General features: G+C 47.6%; 6 protein-coding genes across 6 annotated transcripts; 2 read left to right on the plus strand and 4 right to left on the minus strand.

The window, feature by feature from the left end:
- Nucleotides 1–173: 173 nt before the first annotated feature.
- BRETT_002621 (uncharacterized protein) lies at nucleotides 174–3,146 on the minus strand (the record flags this gene model as incomplete). Its single annotated transcript, XM_041281143.1, has 1 exon — nucleotides 174–3,146. The coding sequence occupies one exon, from the start codon at nucleotides 3,144–3,146 to the stop codon at nucleotides 174–176; it is 2,973 nt and encodes a 990-aa protein (XP_041138934.1).
- A 1,264-nt stretch (nucleotides 3,147–4,410) lies between these two features.
- BRETT_002622 (uncharacterized protein) lies at nucleotides 4,411–7,174 on the minus strand (the record flags this gene model as incomplete). The annotated part of the gene is made up of 2 exons (XM_041281144.1): nucleotides 4,411–5,999; nucleotides 6,061–7,174. 2 exons carry the CDS (start codon nucleotides 7,172–7,174, stop codon nucleotides 4,411–4,413), a joined length of 2,703 nt encoding a protein of 900 aa, XP_041138935.1.
- A 1,842-nt stretch (nucleotides 7,175–9,016) lies between these two features.
- On the plus strand, nucleotides 9,017–11,206 carry BRETT_002623 (uncharacterized protein; the record flags this gene model as incomplete). The annotated part of the gene is made up of 1 exon (XM_041281145.1): nucleotides 9,017–11,206. The coding sequence occupies one exon, from the start codon at nucleotides 9,017–9,019 to the stop codon at nucleotides 11,204–11,206; it is 2,190 nt and encodes a 729-aa protein (XP_041138936.1).
- Nucleotides 11,207–11,990: 784 nt separating this feature from the next.
- BRETT_002624 (uncharacterized protein) lies at nucleotides 11,991–13,532 on the minus strand (the record flags this gene model as incomplete). The annotated part of the gene is made up of 1 exon (XM_041281146.1): nucleotides 11,991–13,532. One exon carries the CDS (start codon nucleotides 13,530–13,532, stop codon nucleotides 11,991–11,993), a length of 1,542 nt encoding a protein of 513 aa, XP_041138937.1.
- A 794-nt stretch (nucleotides 13,533–14,326) lies between these two features.
- Nucleotides 14,327–15,112, minus strand: BRETT_002625 (uncharacterized protein; the record flags this gene model as incomplete). Its single annotated transcript, XM_041281147.1, has 1 exon — nucleotides 14,327–15,112. The coding sequence occupies one exon, from the start codon at nucleotides 15,110–15,112 to the stop codon at nucleotides 14,327–14,329; it is 786 nt and encodes a 261-aa protein (XP_041138938.1).
- A 351-nt stretch (nucleotides 15,113–15,463) lies between these two features.
- On the plus strand, nucleotides 15,464–16,531 carry BRETT_002626 (uncharacterized protein; the record flags this gene model as incomplete). The annotated part of the gene is made up of 1 exon (XM_041281148.1): nucleotides 15,464–16,531. The coding sequence occupies one exon, from the start codon at nucleotides 15,464–15,466 to the stop codon at nucleotides 16,529–16,531; it is 1,068 nt and encodes a 355-aa protein (XP_041138939.1).
- Nucleotides 16,532–16,566: the final 35 nt, after the last annotated feature.

Raw genomic sequence — 16,566 nt, forward strand, 5'->3', positions numbered from 1 at the left:
ATTCGAGAGCCTTCCTTACTATGCAATCGGTGACTCGATGAAAAAAAAATTAAAAAAAATTAAAAAATAAAAATTTGGTGTTGTGAAAAATAGCTACCAGTTACCTAATACGGAATCTCCAACATGGCTAAATTTACCTTATCGATATTTACAAATGTGTGCGTAGTGCCTAGTCAGAGCTCGTTCGAAAACAAGTCGCAAAAACTGGCCAATAATATTGCGGCAATCCCCGGCTTCGTGCACCGAATGGTCACGTGCAAAAGCGTATTGGTTTCAGCGTCCAAATCTATCCGCATTAGGCAGCCGGAATTTGCCGTGTGCATATTTAGAATCCCTGCACTTGCAATTGTGAAAGGAGTAGAAGCCACCTGGGCCAAATTGTTGAGTCCCAGTAAGCGGGTGAGCCGGCGGATCGCCTGGACATCCGTCGGATGCTGCAAGTGGACCGTTTTGTCGGCAGAACCGTCATCCTTCAGCACCTGGCCTATCTGAGACCATCTCATTTGGAAAATGTCACTGGAGAGGGGAGCACCGGGACACAAAGTCTTGAATAAGGGAACAGGCAGCTTCAACTTCAAGCTGATCAACCCGCCGCTCATGAAGTTGATGCCCAGAGTAGGCAAGTCGGAGTCTGTGTACGGCATTCGAACCAATATGTCGACAAACTGCGTGGTCTTCGCACCTTGGGAAATTGTGCTTTGTGGATTTTGGATCACCGACAGTGTGTAAAGGCCGGCATCCTTGACCGTTTCCGGAACAGAGAACTTGCACAGGAGGCCGGAGATGGCCGACGGCGACTTGTTGGAGTAGGTGATGCTCAAATGCAAAGCGTACTTTGTTCTTTTCAGCCGGTAGACGATTCTGATCAGTGCATTCTCGAAGAAGATGCCCTGGTCGAACCGGCACAGCCTGTAGTACCCGTCTCTCCAGTTTGGTGACAAGACGGGGTGCTTGTGTCTGGAGGTGGCGGAAATATTCGTTTCACGAGAATCTGCGGGCTCTATTCGGGATTTCGTCGGCCTTCTCGACGTTGGGGGCACCGGGGGTGTCTTCATGGGCGTTCTTGAGTGTGATGAGGACGAGGATGAGCCCGTGAGCGATGTGGAAATGAGCTTGGCCTCGGAAGTGAGGAGCAAGGAGCGGCTGCTGCCGTTTGGGAGCTGGTGCAACGAGTTTTTTAAGGATTTGTCTGCATTTTGGGCTTCATTTGGTGTGTTCAAATGCTGAATTTCGGCTTCCTTTGGCACAGGCACCTTGAAGCTTTGCTGGAGGGTGCTGACAGTGCCGAGTCTGCGGAGCAGGGGCGAGACTTTGGCTGCAAAGGGGGGCATGGCAACCACAATGTGGTCGAGGTAATAAGTGTGGTCGAGCCGGATCAATGCCGAATACTCGAGGGCCCTCTGCTGGATCTCGGAGTTGAACACGTTGGTCTCGCGCTGGAGGATCCTGGCAACGGCAGGCCGCACTTTTTCGCACTTGAAGTACATCTTGAAAAAGGCAGAGAGGAGAACTGCCCGCGTGGCCACCGAGGACTGCGAGTACCTTGCAGAGAGAAGCTGGAACTGCTCCGGGATCGGGGTTTTGGCCTGGATCTGGTCGCCGAACTCGCTGAGCACAAAGGCAGCAAGCTTGAGCATCGGCTGCGGGTACTTGTCGGCTTTCAGGCAACGGACAACGGCCCGGCACGCGGTCGGCTGAATGGAACGGTTATTGACGACTATCTGGGCCATGCGGTGCCAAACGTCCTCGTCGACGAAGTTGCCGGCAAGGGCAAGAAGCCGAAGGATGGTCACGACAAACCAGGAAGCGTCGGTTGCGTATTTTTCGGCCAAGAGTGCCACTTTCACGGCTACCTCGGACTTGATGGAAAATTCCGCAATCGCCAAGTACTCGAGCAGCTGCGTGCACACGTGCTCAATGTTCGTGCTGTTTGCAGCCATGTAAACCAAATCCAAGGCCCTCCTTCGGATGGACACGTCTCTGTCTCGCAGAAGTGTGAAAATCAGGTCGAAATGCCGCGAGATCGCACCCACGCTCTCGCTGTCGCCCCTTGCCGCAATCTGCATCAGTGCACCCACCGCGAGGTACCTGGTGTTCACATCCGTGGACCGCAGAAGCGTGCACAACGTATCCGTGTCCAGAATCGAGCTTGACGGCGAGGTGTGAGGTGTGATGTGCGCACCGAGCGATAATGCTCCAAACAGAATTGCACCTGACACCTTCCGGCACTCGGACGAGGACCCGGGGCCGCCGGAAGTCCGCAGAGACGAGGTTGTGGCAATCTTAAGCACCTCTTGAAGCCTTTCACGGTCTGCCGGCTCGATTTTTGCCGCCGAACTCGTGTCCGGGATCAGAATCTCAAGCAAATGCAACATCTTCACAACGGTCCAGGGGCACGGAACTTCGTGGAAGTAGCAGTCACGTGGACAAACCCTCTGGACGACTATCTGGTGCAACTTGTCGATTATTAGCGTCGTGCACGACTGCGTGGCCTCGTGATCGAGCTTCGTGATTGTCTCGAGGAGCGGAACCGTTGCCAAGCACATGCCCGGGTCCTCCGACGTTACCAGCGGGATCGCATGCGTCACAATCTCCGGGTGCCTCGCCACAATTTCACCGTCTACTTGCACCAGCCGGTTCATCACGAGCACAGCCTTCTTTTTGACCGCGATGCCGAACTCTGGCGAGCACATCGCACTGTAGACGCGGTGCTCGTACCGCTCGGCGATCTCCGGCCGCCGGCAGCACAGGTCACAGAGTGCCTGCAAGGCCAGACACATGGCGTCGACGCGGGGCGACGCGAGGTCTGCGTCGATCGACCGCTCGACGAGGTCCCACTGCGACTCCGACACCTGGCCAATGTAGAAGTTTATCGCCAAGTAGCCGATTGCCTTTTCGCTGAACGCGTCGGAACGCGTCAACTCGACCGCCTGGTCGAACCCGAACGTCAGCCGGTAGCCCATCAAGTACACGTAGAGAAGTTTGCATATGTATTTTTTCTTGTGGTAGCCGGAGAGGTTCAACTGCTGGAATTGCTTCTGTATATGGACGATTTCCCGCTGGATGATCCTTTTCTCCGCGTCCTCCTCCTTCGAGTTCCGGATCTCCGTGATGAACTGGATGAGGCCTTTCATTTGTGGCGCCATTGTGTGTTATCTTTGCAGGTACCGAAACCTAGATTCTCGACTCCAGGATGTGATTGGTGGTTTAGAGTGGAATTTCGACGTCTGCCAATTTCTACTAGGCGAACTTGAGCCGGGCTGGGTATTTGACAGATGTTGATGCGTGTTGTTCTAGAATAATCTGTCGTCGTGTGTATAATGAGTGGGGAGGCATGGAAATGAAAGAAAATGAGCAATTGGAAAATGAAGAAAAAGTACGTGGACGCTAGGTGGAGCCGCGAGGATGCTAAATAAAGCCGCGAAAAAGTTTGGTAAAGCGTGAAATGGGGTTGCCAAATAGTGCCCGAATGCGGGAAGCTGGCAGCAGCAGAGAAGAAGTGGCTATTATCTATGTAAGAGTAGTTTCTTTAGATTCCAGGTATTCTAGGAATTTTCCTTTAATTATTGTAGATATTGTAGATATTCTAGGTATTACTTATTCTACTTATTCTACTTATTCTACTTATTCCAGGTATTCTAAGTCTTTTCTATGTAGGTATTTACCTTTAATTATTTTAATTATTCTAGATATGTCTATTCTAAGTATTTTAAGTATTCTATGTATTCCAAGTATTCTACGTATTCTATGTATTCCAAGTATCCTAAGTATTCTGAGTATTTTCTATGTATTTTCTGTGTAGGTATTTTCCTGTAGATATTCTACTTATTTTAGGTAATCTAGTCATTCCAGGCATTCTCTATGTATTCTTTATGTATGCATTCTACTTACTCTATGAGTAATTCTAGGTGGTCTAGTTATTCTGGGCATTCTATCTATTCTACTTACTCTATATATTCTACTCTATTCTACTTACTCTATGCATTCTACTTTATTCTACTTACTCTATTCATTCTATGTCTTCTCTAACATATTCACACATCTCCCAACTTGTACTTATTTGCATAAACCAACACACAATCTTTCTCACGGTCAATGCAATGTGGTTAGGAAATCATGTAGTACATACTACCCAGAAAACTAACAGGTGAGCATCTGTAATTTCTTATAATACAAAAGATAACGTCAAGCTCGAACAAAAAGATAAACAGAATCGGGCCGGTGAGCGTACCAAAGAAAAGAAAGCTAAACAAATATAACGAAAGAAATAAAACGAATGACGGAAGTGAAGCAAAAACAAAAACAAAAACAAAAACGAAAACAATTCGATGACAATAATAAGAATGCAGAGATCAACAAACCGGCAGCACAGATAACACCGTTGCTTGCCTTTAAGAAGCATCAGTTTGCTCATATTCCAACATTACCCGCCTGCGGACGGAATCCGGATGCTGGGCCAGGCTGGAAATCATCCATCTGGGGAGAAAACTGGGAAGCAGAACGGTTCATGTTGGGCGAAGCCTTGCGAATCTGGTTCTCGAAGCTTCCAGGAGGCATGTAACGCTTCTTTCCGGTAATCTCGACTGGACTGTGGATCAACATCGACTCGTCAATCTGGTGTGGGGATGGGTTTGACGGCGTTTGGCTCCATGGCATCTGCGACAGGTTAGGATTTATGTGTGGGGATGCTATGACACCTTTTTGGGGAAGTTTCTGCTTGTCGTTGAACTCGATGAAAGTCTCGAGGGTAGAATTTCTGTTGGAGAACTGGTGTGGTGACGGAAGCTTCTCGAGTTTCTTCTGTGGGATTCTTGGTGCCTGCATTTGCTGCTGCTGCATTTGCTGCTGCATTTGCTGCTGCGGTGCATATGCGTATCCCTGCGTCATCATCATCTGTTGCTGTTGTTGCTGTTGTTGCTGTTGCTGCTGCTGTTGCTGCTGCATCATCTTCACCTGCATCTTCTGCTCCTGCCGCTGCTGTTCCATCATGTACTGCATTTGCTGATGTGGATAGTACCCCTCGTTTGGGTTTGGGGTTGTGGCCGGGACATAAACCGATGAGCTGTAGCTTGCAGTGCTCATTCTGTTTTCTGGGTTTGTGTCAACGGTGAGAGCTGGTCTTTGGGGAGGATTGCTGGTAGTTTCATCGATAGTGGAAAGGTTTTGATTGGATTTATCATCAGATTGCTGATCATATTTATCATCATATTGCTGATCATACTTACCAACAGACTGCTGATCATACTTCTGATACTTCTGATCGTCCTTCCCATATTTCTCACCTTCTGTTTCCCCATTAATGCCTTCATTAATGTCCCCCTTAACGTTCCTCTTGGAATCCAAATTCACATACTCCCCGTCACTCTCCTCGCCTTCCTTATTCGGAAACGCTATCTCCGGCAATGGCGGAACATCCGCGCCTGTCGCATCGAACTTATACTCACTTCTCGAATTCCGCGACATAATCGAACTGTCACGTGAAAAGTAAACTTTGTACACAGACTTCATCCGGTCGATCTGTTCCTCTTCCTCGGCATTCTCGGCATTCTTGCCGGCCTCCGACTCCGTTTCCTTGCCTCCAATCAACTGCTTTCGGCCAATCTGGCTCCGAACCCTCGCCGTCTTGCCAGCCGGTGCAAGGGTGTTGTCTTCTGGTGCAGAGGTGCGAGTTTCCGGTGTAAAGGTGTCCTCGCCAGCGTGCTCCCCGCCGGTCTCCCTCGACTCCTCGCAGTTTGTGTAGCCTTCCTGCTCAACGCTTACGTAAGGCACCCGCTTTCCCGCGTCCGGAACGTCGGGAGACGACTCCACCGACTCATTTGGTGTTTGATACGTCATCTGTGACATTGACTGCATGGTATTTGTGCGGTCCACGTCACTGCTACCTATATCTGAGCTGTGGTACTTGTCAGGAGAGTATTCTCCACTTGATGAAGTGTAAGTATCTGCTGTGGGGGCGACAGTGCCGTCGGGGTAGCCGAAATGTGCCGAATCGGGGCCCTCTTGGGCCGAAGACTGCGATTTTTGCACGTTACCCCGCCATCAACATCGTCCGGGCCGTACTGTGTGCCTGCCGGGGGTCCCCGTAGGCTGCCGGGGGTTTGTTCCGGCTACCGGGGTCCTGCTCGGCCGACTCCAAGGCTGGGGCGACGTTTCCGAGACCTCTGGCGGTGGCTCTGGCTGGAATTGAGATGCTGTATGTTGTTCTTTGTGCACTGGATGTGGTTTTTGAATGTGAGGTGTTTTCTTTATTTCCATCTTCTCTATTTCCTACATTTCCATCAATTCTATCTTCTCTATCTTTTGTATTTGCATCAATTCTATCTTCTTCATTTCCTTCATCTGTATCCCCTGCATTTCCATCTTCTCCACTCTCTTTCCCTCCATCTTTTCCATCTCCTTCACTTCTACGCCCCTCCATCTCCCCTCGATTGCCTCTTCCTGTCTCGCCCCGCATGGCTAAACCCACATTCAAACTATCAGCACCCAAATCTGCCGACTTTCCCGAGTTTCCAGACACGTTTGACCTGGATGCAATCGACTGCATCACAGACGCACTCTCACTCTCCAATTTCCGCTCCGGCACTCTGTACCCACCGTAATCGCCCCCGAGCTGCCGCGAGAGCTCCTCAAGCGACCGCTTTGAGACGGTTTCTTCCGCATACGGAAGCACTATCGACTCGACTGGGTCGTGGTTGTGCAGTGTGCGTGGAAAACTCGTCTGCGACATATTTTCCGCGTGATTGTACATGTAGGACGGTGGAACCTTCTGGTTCATGTCATGTCCTGCCTCGTAAGCCTTGGAATCACCAAACGGGTTCGTGGCGGCCTTTTGTGGAAGCTGGACAGACGAAGAATTCGCATATTTAAACGGATTCGCACCTGGCGTCCGATACCGGCCCTGATCGCTGTCTTTATCCTCTATGATGTCCGGGAGAACGATGTTATCCCCGTTAAAGTCTGGGTCGTCATCCTCCAAGGCCTCTTTCTTGTTTTTCTTGTACGCACGCCAGACAAAGTAGCCCAAGATGACGCCAATGAAGAATACTGGCAAAATGACTGCCAAGCAGACCTCCCAGGCCGATGTGGACTCTCCAGTTGCACAAAGCTGTGAGTCCTTGTTGTCTTTCTTTGAGCAGTCCTTGTCTGTCCTCTTCACAAGTGCTGGTGGCGACATTTCTGGTGCTCTTTACTGCTTTTTTGCTTGTTGTTGATAAATCCAAACTTGCCAACTTCCGACTTCCGGAATGCTGAAATCGCACACGTGTACGCGGAACTGGGTCTCAAACGCAACCCGTGTATATCTCCTTGTTGTGCTGCTCAGCTTGTGTGTCTTTTGTTCTGAAAGCAGGTTGTATCTATAAGTACTTAAGACCACAATCTAGCAATCCACGGAATGTTGGATTTACTGTAAATCCGCCCCCTAAAAAAAACGACTGATGCGATGCTCTTATGTTCCTCCTGCCTGCGCGTGTGGAAACTATACTGCTTTGTGGGTCGTGAAAAAAAGCTGAATCGCCGTTTGTTGCCTTTCTCTAAACTCGAAACTTGACGTGTATTGAATCAAGTGAACCAAATCGGATCACCAAACAGTAGCAGTGAAAATGATCCGAGGATTTCACTATACACCCTCAAAAAGAAAATTTTTGGACCGCGAATTTCGCCAAACTCGCACCAATCATTTTGCCAGCTGGGAGTGACGAATTAGGCTATCGATCGGCTAAAGAAAAACAAACACGCTTCTTTTTTCGGAACCCTACATGCATTGTTGTGCTGGGGATGAATGCATTTGCCCCTAGTTTCAGTTTCCCAGCCTCTATTTTTAGTCCCCGTAGAGGTCTGGCCAGTTTCCGCTACTTTATGCATAGTGAGGCAAAAAAAAATGTCTACATTGATATCTAAGCCAACATGCCAAGTTCTGGCTTGAAAATATGAATGCGAATAGAATCTAGGAGATAAGCCTGGAAATGTAATAATATGAGAAGTGATAATTGGAAAGGAGAAAGGAGAAAGGGAAAGCAAAAAATGTCAAAAATGCCAAATAAATACCATAAAATGTCAAAACATACTGGCCAAGAGGAGTCGGCTAGGGGAAGAGCTAAAAAGTAATAAAGAAATTAAAAATAGACCCAATGCTACAGTTGTGGGCCGGATAAAAGCAGGAAAGGAAATAAGGAAAGAACCCATCTGAATAATAATGAAGGAAGTTCTAAGAAAAACCAAACCTTAAAAAAGAAAATAAAATAAAAAATAAAAAAATAAAAAAATAAAAAAATAAAAAATAAAAAATAAAAAAATAAAAAAATGCGAAGGGAAAAGATGGAAAAGAAAGATGGAAAAATAAGCAAATAAAGTGATCGATAAAAAAAGGGTAAAATAAGTAAATCCGTACTCTCATTTCATGCATTGCCGAGATCTCCCTGAAAACACCTTCTATCGAATGGCACTCCCAGAAAAGCAAACCTACTACTAACAATCCATACTCTAACCTTAAAGTATGAAAAAAAATGTTCCAAAAAATTGACAACTGCCATTTAATGTAAGGACAGATCCCGGACAGCTCTGGTAAAAGACAAGAGCTGTGTACGTCACGATCTGATCCTCTGGCGTTACCGAATTAGCCTAATCTTGAGTTTTGTGGGTATGTAAAGGGGAAAAATGAGCGGTATTTATACTGCTGTAGCGAGGGGAAAATGGAAATTTTTTCAACTTAAAATTATTCCCATTTCATTGAAAAAGAATTAAGTACCGAAAAATGAGCAGGGCGAGCAGGGCTCACTAAGGGGAAAAAAAAGCGTAGCGTAAATGTACGGATGTATGTATCGTCGATCGACCCGTCTAGCTCTCCTATCATTAGGAATGTTGGTGATATCGTAAAATTAGGTTCAGGGTCCTGCTCGAAATTATATGGATGATCTGATCATGAAACAAACGCATGAACAAACCACAATTTAATTTGAAAAACGTCGAGCAACCGGCATTGCATTCGAGTCTCCTCAAAATTTAAGTCATCTTGAAGATGACGGAAAGTTCTGAGAGGGAGTTTCACTTACGTGAGTTCAAAACTGTACGAAATTTGGGCCATGGGAAATTCGGCAAGGTACTCCTAGTGAGCACCAAAGTTGACCATGAAAGTGGCAATTCTCGGCATCCTACATTGCAGCCTGGTGGGAAATCTAACTATTACGCGATCAAGATCGTTAACGTGCGGGAGTTGGAAAAACCCGTACTGAATATTACAGGAGTATCTAATTTGGCGAAAATCAGAAGCGAAATACACATTATTGACATTATCAGCCGGTACAACCACCCAAACCTCGTCCAGTTGTTTACCATCATACGTAATGAGGCGAGCAACTTCATATACTTCATCATGGAATACTGCTCGTGGGGGGAACTCACCCCAAACAACCTAATTAGAGGTCCAATAAGCGATAGTCCAATCATCAACTTGCAGTATAAGCTGCAGAACATAGTGAACGGGCTGGAGTTCTTGCACTCACTCCGGATAGTGCACCGGGACATCAAGCCCTCGAACTTGCTCGTGGACCGAAATGGTGTCGTCAAGATTTCCGACTTTGGAACTTGCTACAGACTTTCCGGAGATGCTGTAAACGACAGATTCGAGATATTCAAGAAACTTGTGGGTACGCCTTTGTTTCTACCGCCGGAGATTTGTTGCAACGAGTGCTCCAACAACAAGAAGGGTCTTTCTGGGTCGAAAGAGTCGAAAACACACGGGAAATTCGACCGTTTTCTCCAAAGTTTCGTCCTGAAGCGGTCAGTGCATAAAACAGATGCAGAAGAGCCCTTTTTCAAGGTCGACATCTGGGCACTGGGTATCTCGCTTTACTACTTGATATTCAGGTGCTTCCCATTCTATGACGAGAACGAGTTTCGGCTTTTTAACGATATAGTGCGAGATCAGCCGGCAATTCCACCTTTTGCGTTTCATGACACACTATTGTGGGCAAAGCTCGAATCCCGGCAAAGCGGGCACTCTGAGCACGAGCTGCGGCAGTTTTTCGACCTTCTTGTGGGCTTTTTGCGCAAGTTGTTGGACAAAGATGCAAAGAAGAGACCGGGGATCGAACAGGTGAAAAAACACGATTTCATGAAGTTCTGCGTGGAAAACCCTGCCTACCAGCACTTTCAACACTTCAATCACACTTTCTTTAATGCCTTCAACATGTTATCTGGGCAGTCTGAGACCAGAAAACGCTCAAACGGTACACCAAACGAAAATGGGCTAGTCTGCAATTCCGAGTCTTCCGTATACTTGAATGATGTACTTATGTATCCTCCAGGAAGCCCAAATAGCACACTAGGTAACTCTGGTGTGCACAGAAATAGAACAACTCGACTTAAAGGCCCATTTGCGAATCTTTTTGACCATCGCACGTACAATGATATTGCAAAAACAGATGATCACTTAGAGGATGAGGACATTTCGGATGGCTCGTCTTCATCTGGGTCGCTTATCGACTCTGTTGCACCCGATTCTGGGTTTATAGCGCCGTCCAGTGGCGGGTTAGGGTTAGGGTTGGGGTCGTCTGCGCTCTCGTTGCCGATAAGCGCCCCGCAGGTGGCGCATGGCCGCCGGCGCGCCGCAACCCCTGCGGCGCCTTATGCGGATCAGCGCACGGTTGCGGCACCAAAGGGTCTGATAAGCGCAGCGCAGATGCGCAAAGGAGGCCAACTCTCCAGGCACGGCAGTCGCCAAAGTGCCACCAACGGCGACAATTTCGGATCATCTGGGCCACTGAGCCGGTCAGGCACCTCCCACAGTACAAGTAGGAGACCACTTCACGTACAAACTGAGTTTGATAGTCGATATTCGCCGTCTCCCTCACCGATTAGCCCCTGTTTCCCAATAGTGCACAAGAATCCAAGTGGTGTTTCTGCAATTAGCCACGAGAATCAAAGATCCAGAGCCCGGAACAGGGACTCGGTGCTCACAATCAAGACTTTACCGCCGAAATTTGGCGAAAATCCGCTGACCCCGGATCTTCGTCCTCCAGCAGCTTTTGGAGAGGAAAAAAGATCACATTCGTTTTCCAAGCTTAAGCATAGCGAAAATATTGACTTCAAGGCGTTTTTCCGGCAGGAGAAGGAGGAGCAGCGCATAAAGGATGCAGAGGAGGATAAGAAGCTTGGTGAGCAGTATAGGATGTACACGATGGATGAGTATTTGGGAGGTTTAAAGTGATTTGTGGATTGAGAAGTGAGAAGTGGCATTCCGTGAATGAGCATAAGTTGGTAAGTTTGAGGTTCTTAATCAGCCTTTTAGGCTTGTGCAGTTTTTCATAGGATATCAGATGGGTTGAATGGAATGGTTCTAAGGGACTACATTCGGGTTCTTTTCAAATTAAGGCATAAGCATGTACTGTACAATACAGAATAGCAGATATCGCATAGCATTGAGTAAGGTAGGGCAATTTTGAGGTTGCTGGAAATGAGTAGTTGTAGAGCATATTTGAAGGTTTACTGCTGGCAATAAGTAGTTGTAGGGCATATTTGAATGTTTATTGCTGGCAATGAGTAGAGAAATGGGAGTCTAAAATACCTTTGAAGCACCTTAATGGATACTGGATGGATTGCTACATGAGATACAATTGTAAAGATAGTTGTGTTGTGTAGAAATCAAGTACTGCATGAGGAAACGCAAGAAAGAATGTGCAAGCAGCAAAGGAATGCAATAAAAACATGCTGGAGGTAAGAATAAACTAAGCGCAACTAATTTAATAAATGGAGTGAGCAGAAAGTGATTCAATGAAGAATTCAATGAAGAATCGTTGAAGAATTCAAATGAACAATTCAAGATCAATTCAGATGAACAATTCAAGATGAATTCAAGATAAATTCAATGAATTCAAGATCAATTCAAGAACAATTCAATGAATTCAAGATCAATTCAAGATAAATTCAATGAATTCAAGATCAATTCAAGATAAATTCAATGAATTCAAATTCAATAAACATCTCATCCCCTCCTACATCACCATCTTGCCTCCCCTGTACTTGAAACCACTGGACTCAGCCTTCACACTAGGCAAAGGCTCCCGATCGGGAAATCCGTCAAAACTCTTGGCATAGGTGGCCACAGAGTGAGCAATCAAGCGCGTATTGACAAGAAAAGCGTCGTAGGCCAAGTTGGAAAGATCGTCGCAACGCTGGTGGTAACAACGGTCCAAAACACGGCCGTTGAAGACGTTTTTCTTCTCGGCACCGGTGGCAATGCCGCCGGCAGGGATGTGATGCTCAATAAAGCCCACGTAGTCGCTACGGCCGTCAAACGGGATCAACGTGTAGTTGAGGCCGTGCTGCTCGTAGTAGTCGATGTACAAGTCACGCAACTGCTGCGAGCCGTTTGGGTTTTCGGCGTTTTTGGCGTCGTACACCTCGTATTCGTAGTTTGGGCTGGCCATCATGTCGTAATCCATGAAAAGCCGGATCCGCGAGTTCTCGTCCGGCCGGAGGGTCTCCGCGTAGAAGTTCGAGCCCAAAAGACCCTCTTCTTCTGCTGCCCACCAGGCAAAACGCACGCGGTTGTTGATTTTGAACTTTGCCAACTGCCGGGCCACCTCAAGGAGCGAAACCGTGCCGGATCCGTCATCATTGATGCCCGGGCCGGCAGCCACGCTATCCGAGTGCGCTCCGAGCATCACAACGTTGTCTGGGTCACCCTGCCTGGTCTCTGCTATCACGTTTGCCGTGTGAACTATGCCCACGAACGAATCCACGGCCACAGAAGCTTCCAGAACTTCTCCCTTGCCCAACAGTGCCACGAGGCGCTCTCCCTCGGCCCGCGAGATGGCAACCGTTGGAACGTACGGCTGGCTTTTGTTTGGGGTGCCCAACGTGCCCCGGACTGGCCCATCTTCGTTGTTGTAGACGATGGCTGCCCGGGCACCGACCTTGCCGGATAGTGCCGACTTCGTGCCAAACGAGCAGTTTCCCCGCCTCACGAGCACCACCGCCCCGGAAACGTCACTGGGGAAGTCGGACGGGTCGCAGCCAAAGCCCTGGGCAGCCACCAGGTGGCCCTCGGCGGGCTTCCCGGACTCCGTTGCCGGGCTCATGTCCATTGGACCAACAGTCTGCAAAAAAGTGCCGTTAACCGTCGCGTTACACGAGAAAACCTCCCCGTAAAACGCTTTAAAAGGCTGCACACGCACCTTGTAGTACCCGCCCAGCCTCCGGAGCTCTCGCTTGATGTACCCGATCGTCTTCCAGTGGCCTTTCGACCCGATTACTCTCGTCGGATGGCCAAACGTCGAATTTGACGTTTCTGCTATCGCCAGCAATTTCTCCTCCCGGGCCCGGAGGTTTTCCTCCGTAATCAATGCCTGTAGTTGCTCCGAGTCCACTTCCGGCCTCACACCGCCATCAGATTCCATCCCAGAACCTGCTTCCTGTCCTATCCTGCCCAGAACCCCCTGAACTTCTTGCTTCATGTCGAAAATCGGCGTGCTCTCACACACACCTGCCGTCAAAGCTGCCCAAAGGCACAATCCGGCAACGCTTGGTCTCATTGTGTGTCTCTGTGTCTATACGTGCTAATGAAATGTAAAATATAGCTGGTCTGCACGAACTCGCTGTGTAAATCCATAAGAAACAGTATGTGGTATCAGATATCCATATATGCCTGCAAAAAATGTGCATTAAAAAAATCATCCACCCGCGATCGTGCTGCCGGCACCCCGATAAGCGCCTGCATGCAGCCACACAATTCCCGGCGATAAGCGCCACCTTCCCAATCGGGAAGGCTTCGTTGGTGTACGGATGTGTCCATGCGGAGCCTGTGCGTAAGACCTTAAAATAAGTTGTCCGGGCACAACTCTCAACAGTTTCTTCATAACCATCCGTGGTAATTGAGGCTGAAGCAAGTGTGATATTTTCACAATTATGCCCTAGAGAATGATCCAGTTTGGGTTGAATTCAGGAATTCATTAGGAATTGATACTATGTATTGGTACTATCTTTTATATTATCCTTGATACTATGTTTGATACTATGTATTGGTACTTTCTTTATACTATCTTTGATACTATCTTTGATACTATGTATTGGTACTATCTTTGATAACATGGTTGATACTATCTTTGATAACATGGTTGATACTATCTTTGATACTATCTTTATACTATCTTTGACTTTAGAGTCTGGATGAAATTGCATCAAATACCTGAAAAGCTACTCTACCAACTCATCGACTCTAATTGTATTGAAATTCTAACAGAGTGCCAAGGACACTCGCACATCCCTACACCAGTCAGTTCGTCCTAATTAACCTGCCAAGTATACAACGATTAAAGAACATGTACTACTACACCAACAAAACAGCATTCACAACGCCATCCCGATCTGGCTCATTCGTGATCTGGGCATACTTTCCCCAAACAACCTTTCCACCTGCCGTAACAAGCCCAAGTTCCGAAACATTCACCTCTATGATTGTTCCCTTGGTGAGAACGCCAAGCTGAGTGTACATAGGCGACTGTGGGTTCTTCTTGACTGCCAAAATAGGAAGGAGAACTGTCACTCCCAACTCTGGATGTGTAACATTTGCCTTCTTCTGCCTCAATGCCGCCGGCCTGATTATCCTCTCCATCTTCACCGGCCGTCTCGTGAATCCCTCCCCAACAAAGGTGTGCTTTGTGATCATCCTCTTCCATGATTTCCGCTTTGATTTTCCACTTCTCACCACTTTGAACGCTTCCTCCTCACTTATTCCCCTCACCCGGGGCAACGGAACCGAATACTTGTCCGCTTTCTCCATCCTCCTCTGCTTGATCGATGACGAGATCGCCTTCGCCGTGTTTTGCTGCTCTCTGTCTAACAAATATGTAGGAAGTGCCTCACCATCTTCTGCTGCTGGTTTAGGAGTGCCTTTCAATTTACTTTCTTCATGGGCCTTAATTCTCTTCTTCATGGCCACCTTCTCGCTGTATCTCTTCTTGGCAAACTTCTTTCCCCGCCATCCCTTCAATCTGTGTGCATCTTTGGCTATTCTGTGTGATTCTCTTGCCTCTTTCTTCCTTTTTCTTTCCTCAAAGTCTAATCTTCGTCCGTGCTCCTTGACGAACTGCTCGATGTAGTCGTTTTGAGCCATTTTGTGTTTATTTATGAACCTGTGCTACTACTGATCACTCTTGGCTCCCTTGCTGTATCAGATTAGTGCTTGTTGGGCCTTCTTGCACTTTGACTTCGTCTGAATAAGTAGTGTCTGATCTCTTTATTATTTTTTTTTTTATTTTATTCATCCCAGGAAAATTTTCATTCAATCGTTTTTTTTTATTTTTTTTTTTTTTTTTTTCAAACAATGCAGCGAATATTTTCACCTCATCCAACCTGCAATGTCAGATTTTTCAGCGATGTCCAACACTCCTAATAGGCTCTATAATTTACCTTCAGATCCCATTTCACCTCCAAAAAAAGCCTGCATCACATATTTCACATTGCAATGAGCAAACAGTCGGTCGATCAGCTGCTCGACGGAGTTTCAAGCTCCATAAAGTCGACATCTAAATCTGTAGATGCACTTATAGAGGCTATTGATAGTTATGGGACGGAATATCCAGAAATGGTGGAGAATTTGAGGAGGTCTCTAGCAAAGCATGATACAGAGAATGAGCAGAAGGCGGCAGCAGCAGGAGTCTCTCTTCTTTCGTTGAAAAATTCATCCTTGCTCGGGTATTTGGACACTCTTTCACTAATAGTGCAATCTAAGCTAGATGCGCTGCAGATAGGCGGCGATAAAGTTGAAGAAATGCGGGCGCAGGCGGTTCAAAACTCAGTGGTGCATCGAGTGACGCTTGATAAAGGTATAAAGCCGCTTGAAAAGAGGTTGAACTACCAGCTTGATAAGCTAATGGATACGTATAGAAGAAGAGAAAGAGAAGAGGAAGAAGCCAAGGAAAAAGCGCAAGCGCGGGAGGAAGATAAGCGCTCAGAGGGCGCAGATGGTGCCGACAGCGCCGACAGCGCCGAGGAGGATGCGGATATGCTGGAGAACGACAGCGCTGGATTGCGGTTCCGGCCGAATGCGGCAGGATTCATCCGCAAGGGCGCCGATAAGCGCCACGAGGGGGCGGGCGCCAAGTACAGGCCGCCAAAGATAAGCGCAGCGTTGCCACCAAGCATGCAGGAGGAACAAGACGAGTCAAAGCAGGAAGGCCGCCAGCGCAACTTGCAGAGTATGGACGAATACTTGCGCCAGGTTGGCGATGCGCCATCTGTGGAAGCGTCAGTTGGCGCAACCATCATAAATGGAGGCCGGGATGTGAAATCGCAAAAGCAAATTGAGAAAGAGCAAGAAGTTACAAGATATGAAGAGGAGAACTTTGTGCGTTTACCGGCATCCAAAGCGAAGGAGTCGAAACGGGATAGAGATAAGCGCATGCGGAATGAATTCTTTGGAGAGGATTGGAGTATGTTTGGAAATTCGAGAGATATAAGTGATGCGGGTGGCATCAAGCGCAAGCGCAAGCAGAGCGCATGGCAGCGCGCCAGGAAGCGGATGGACAAATGAGGGTGTAAATAGGGAGAAATGAAATGAAGCTGAAG

The sequence above is a fragment of the Brettanomyces bruxellensis genome, chromosome 9 (genome assembly GCF_011074885.1).
Source record: "Brettanomyces bruxellensis chromosome 9, complete sequence".
In the NCBI taxonomy this organism is placed as follows: domain Eukaryota; kingdom Fungi; phylum Ascomycota; class Pichiomycetes; order Pichiales; family Pichiaceae; genus Brettanomyces; species Brettanomyces bruxellensis.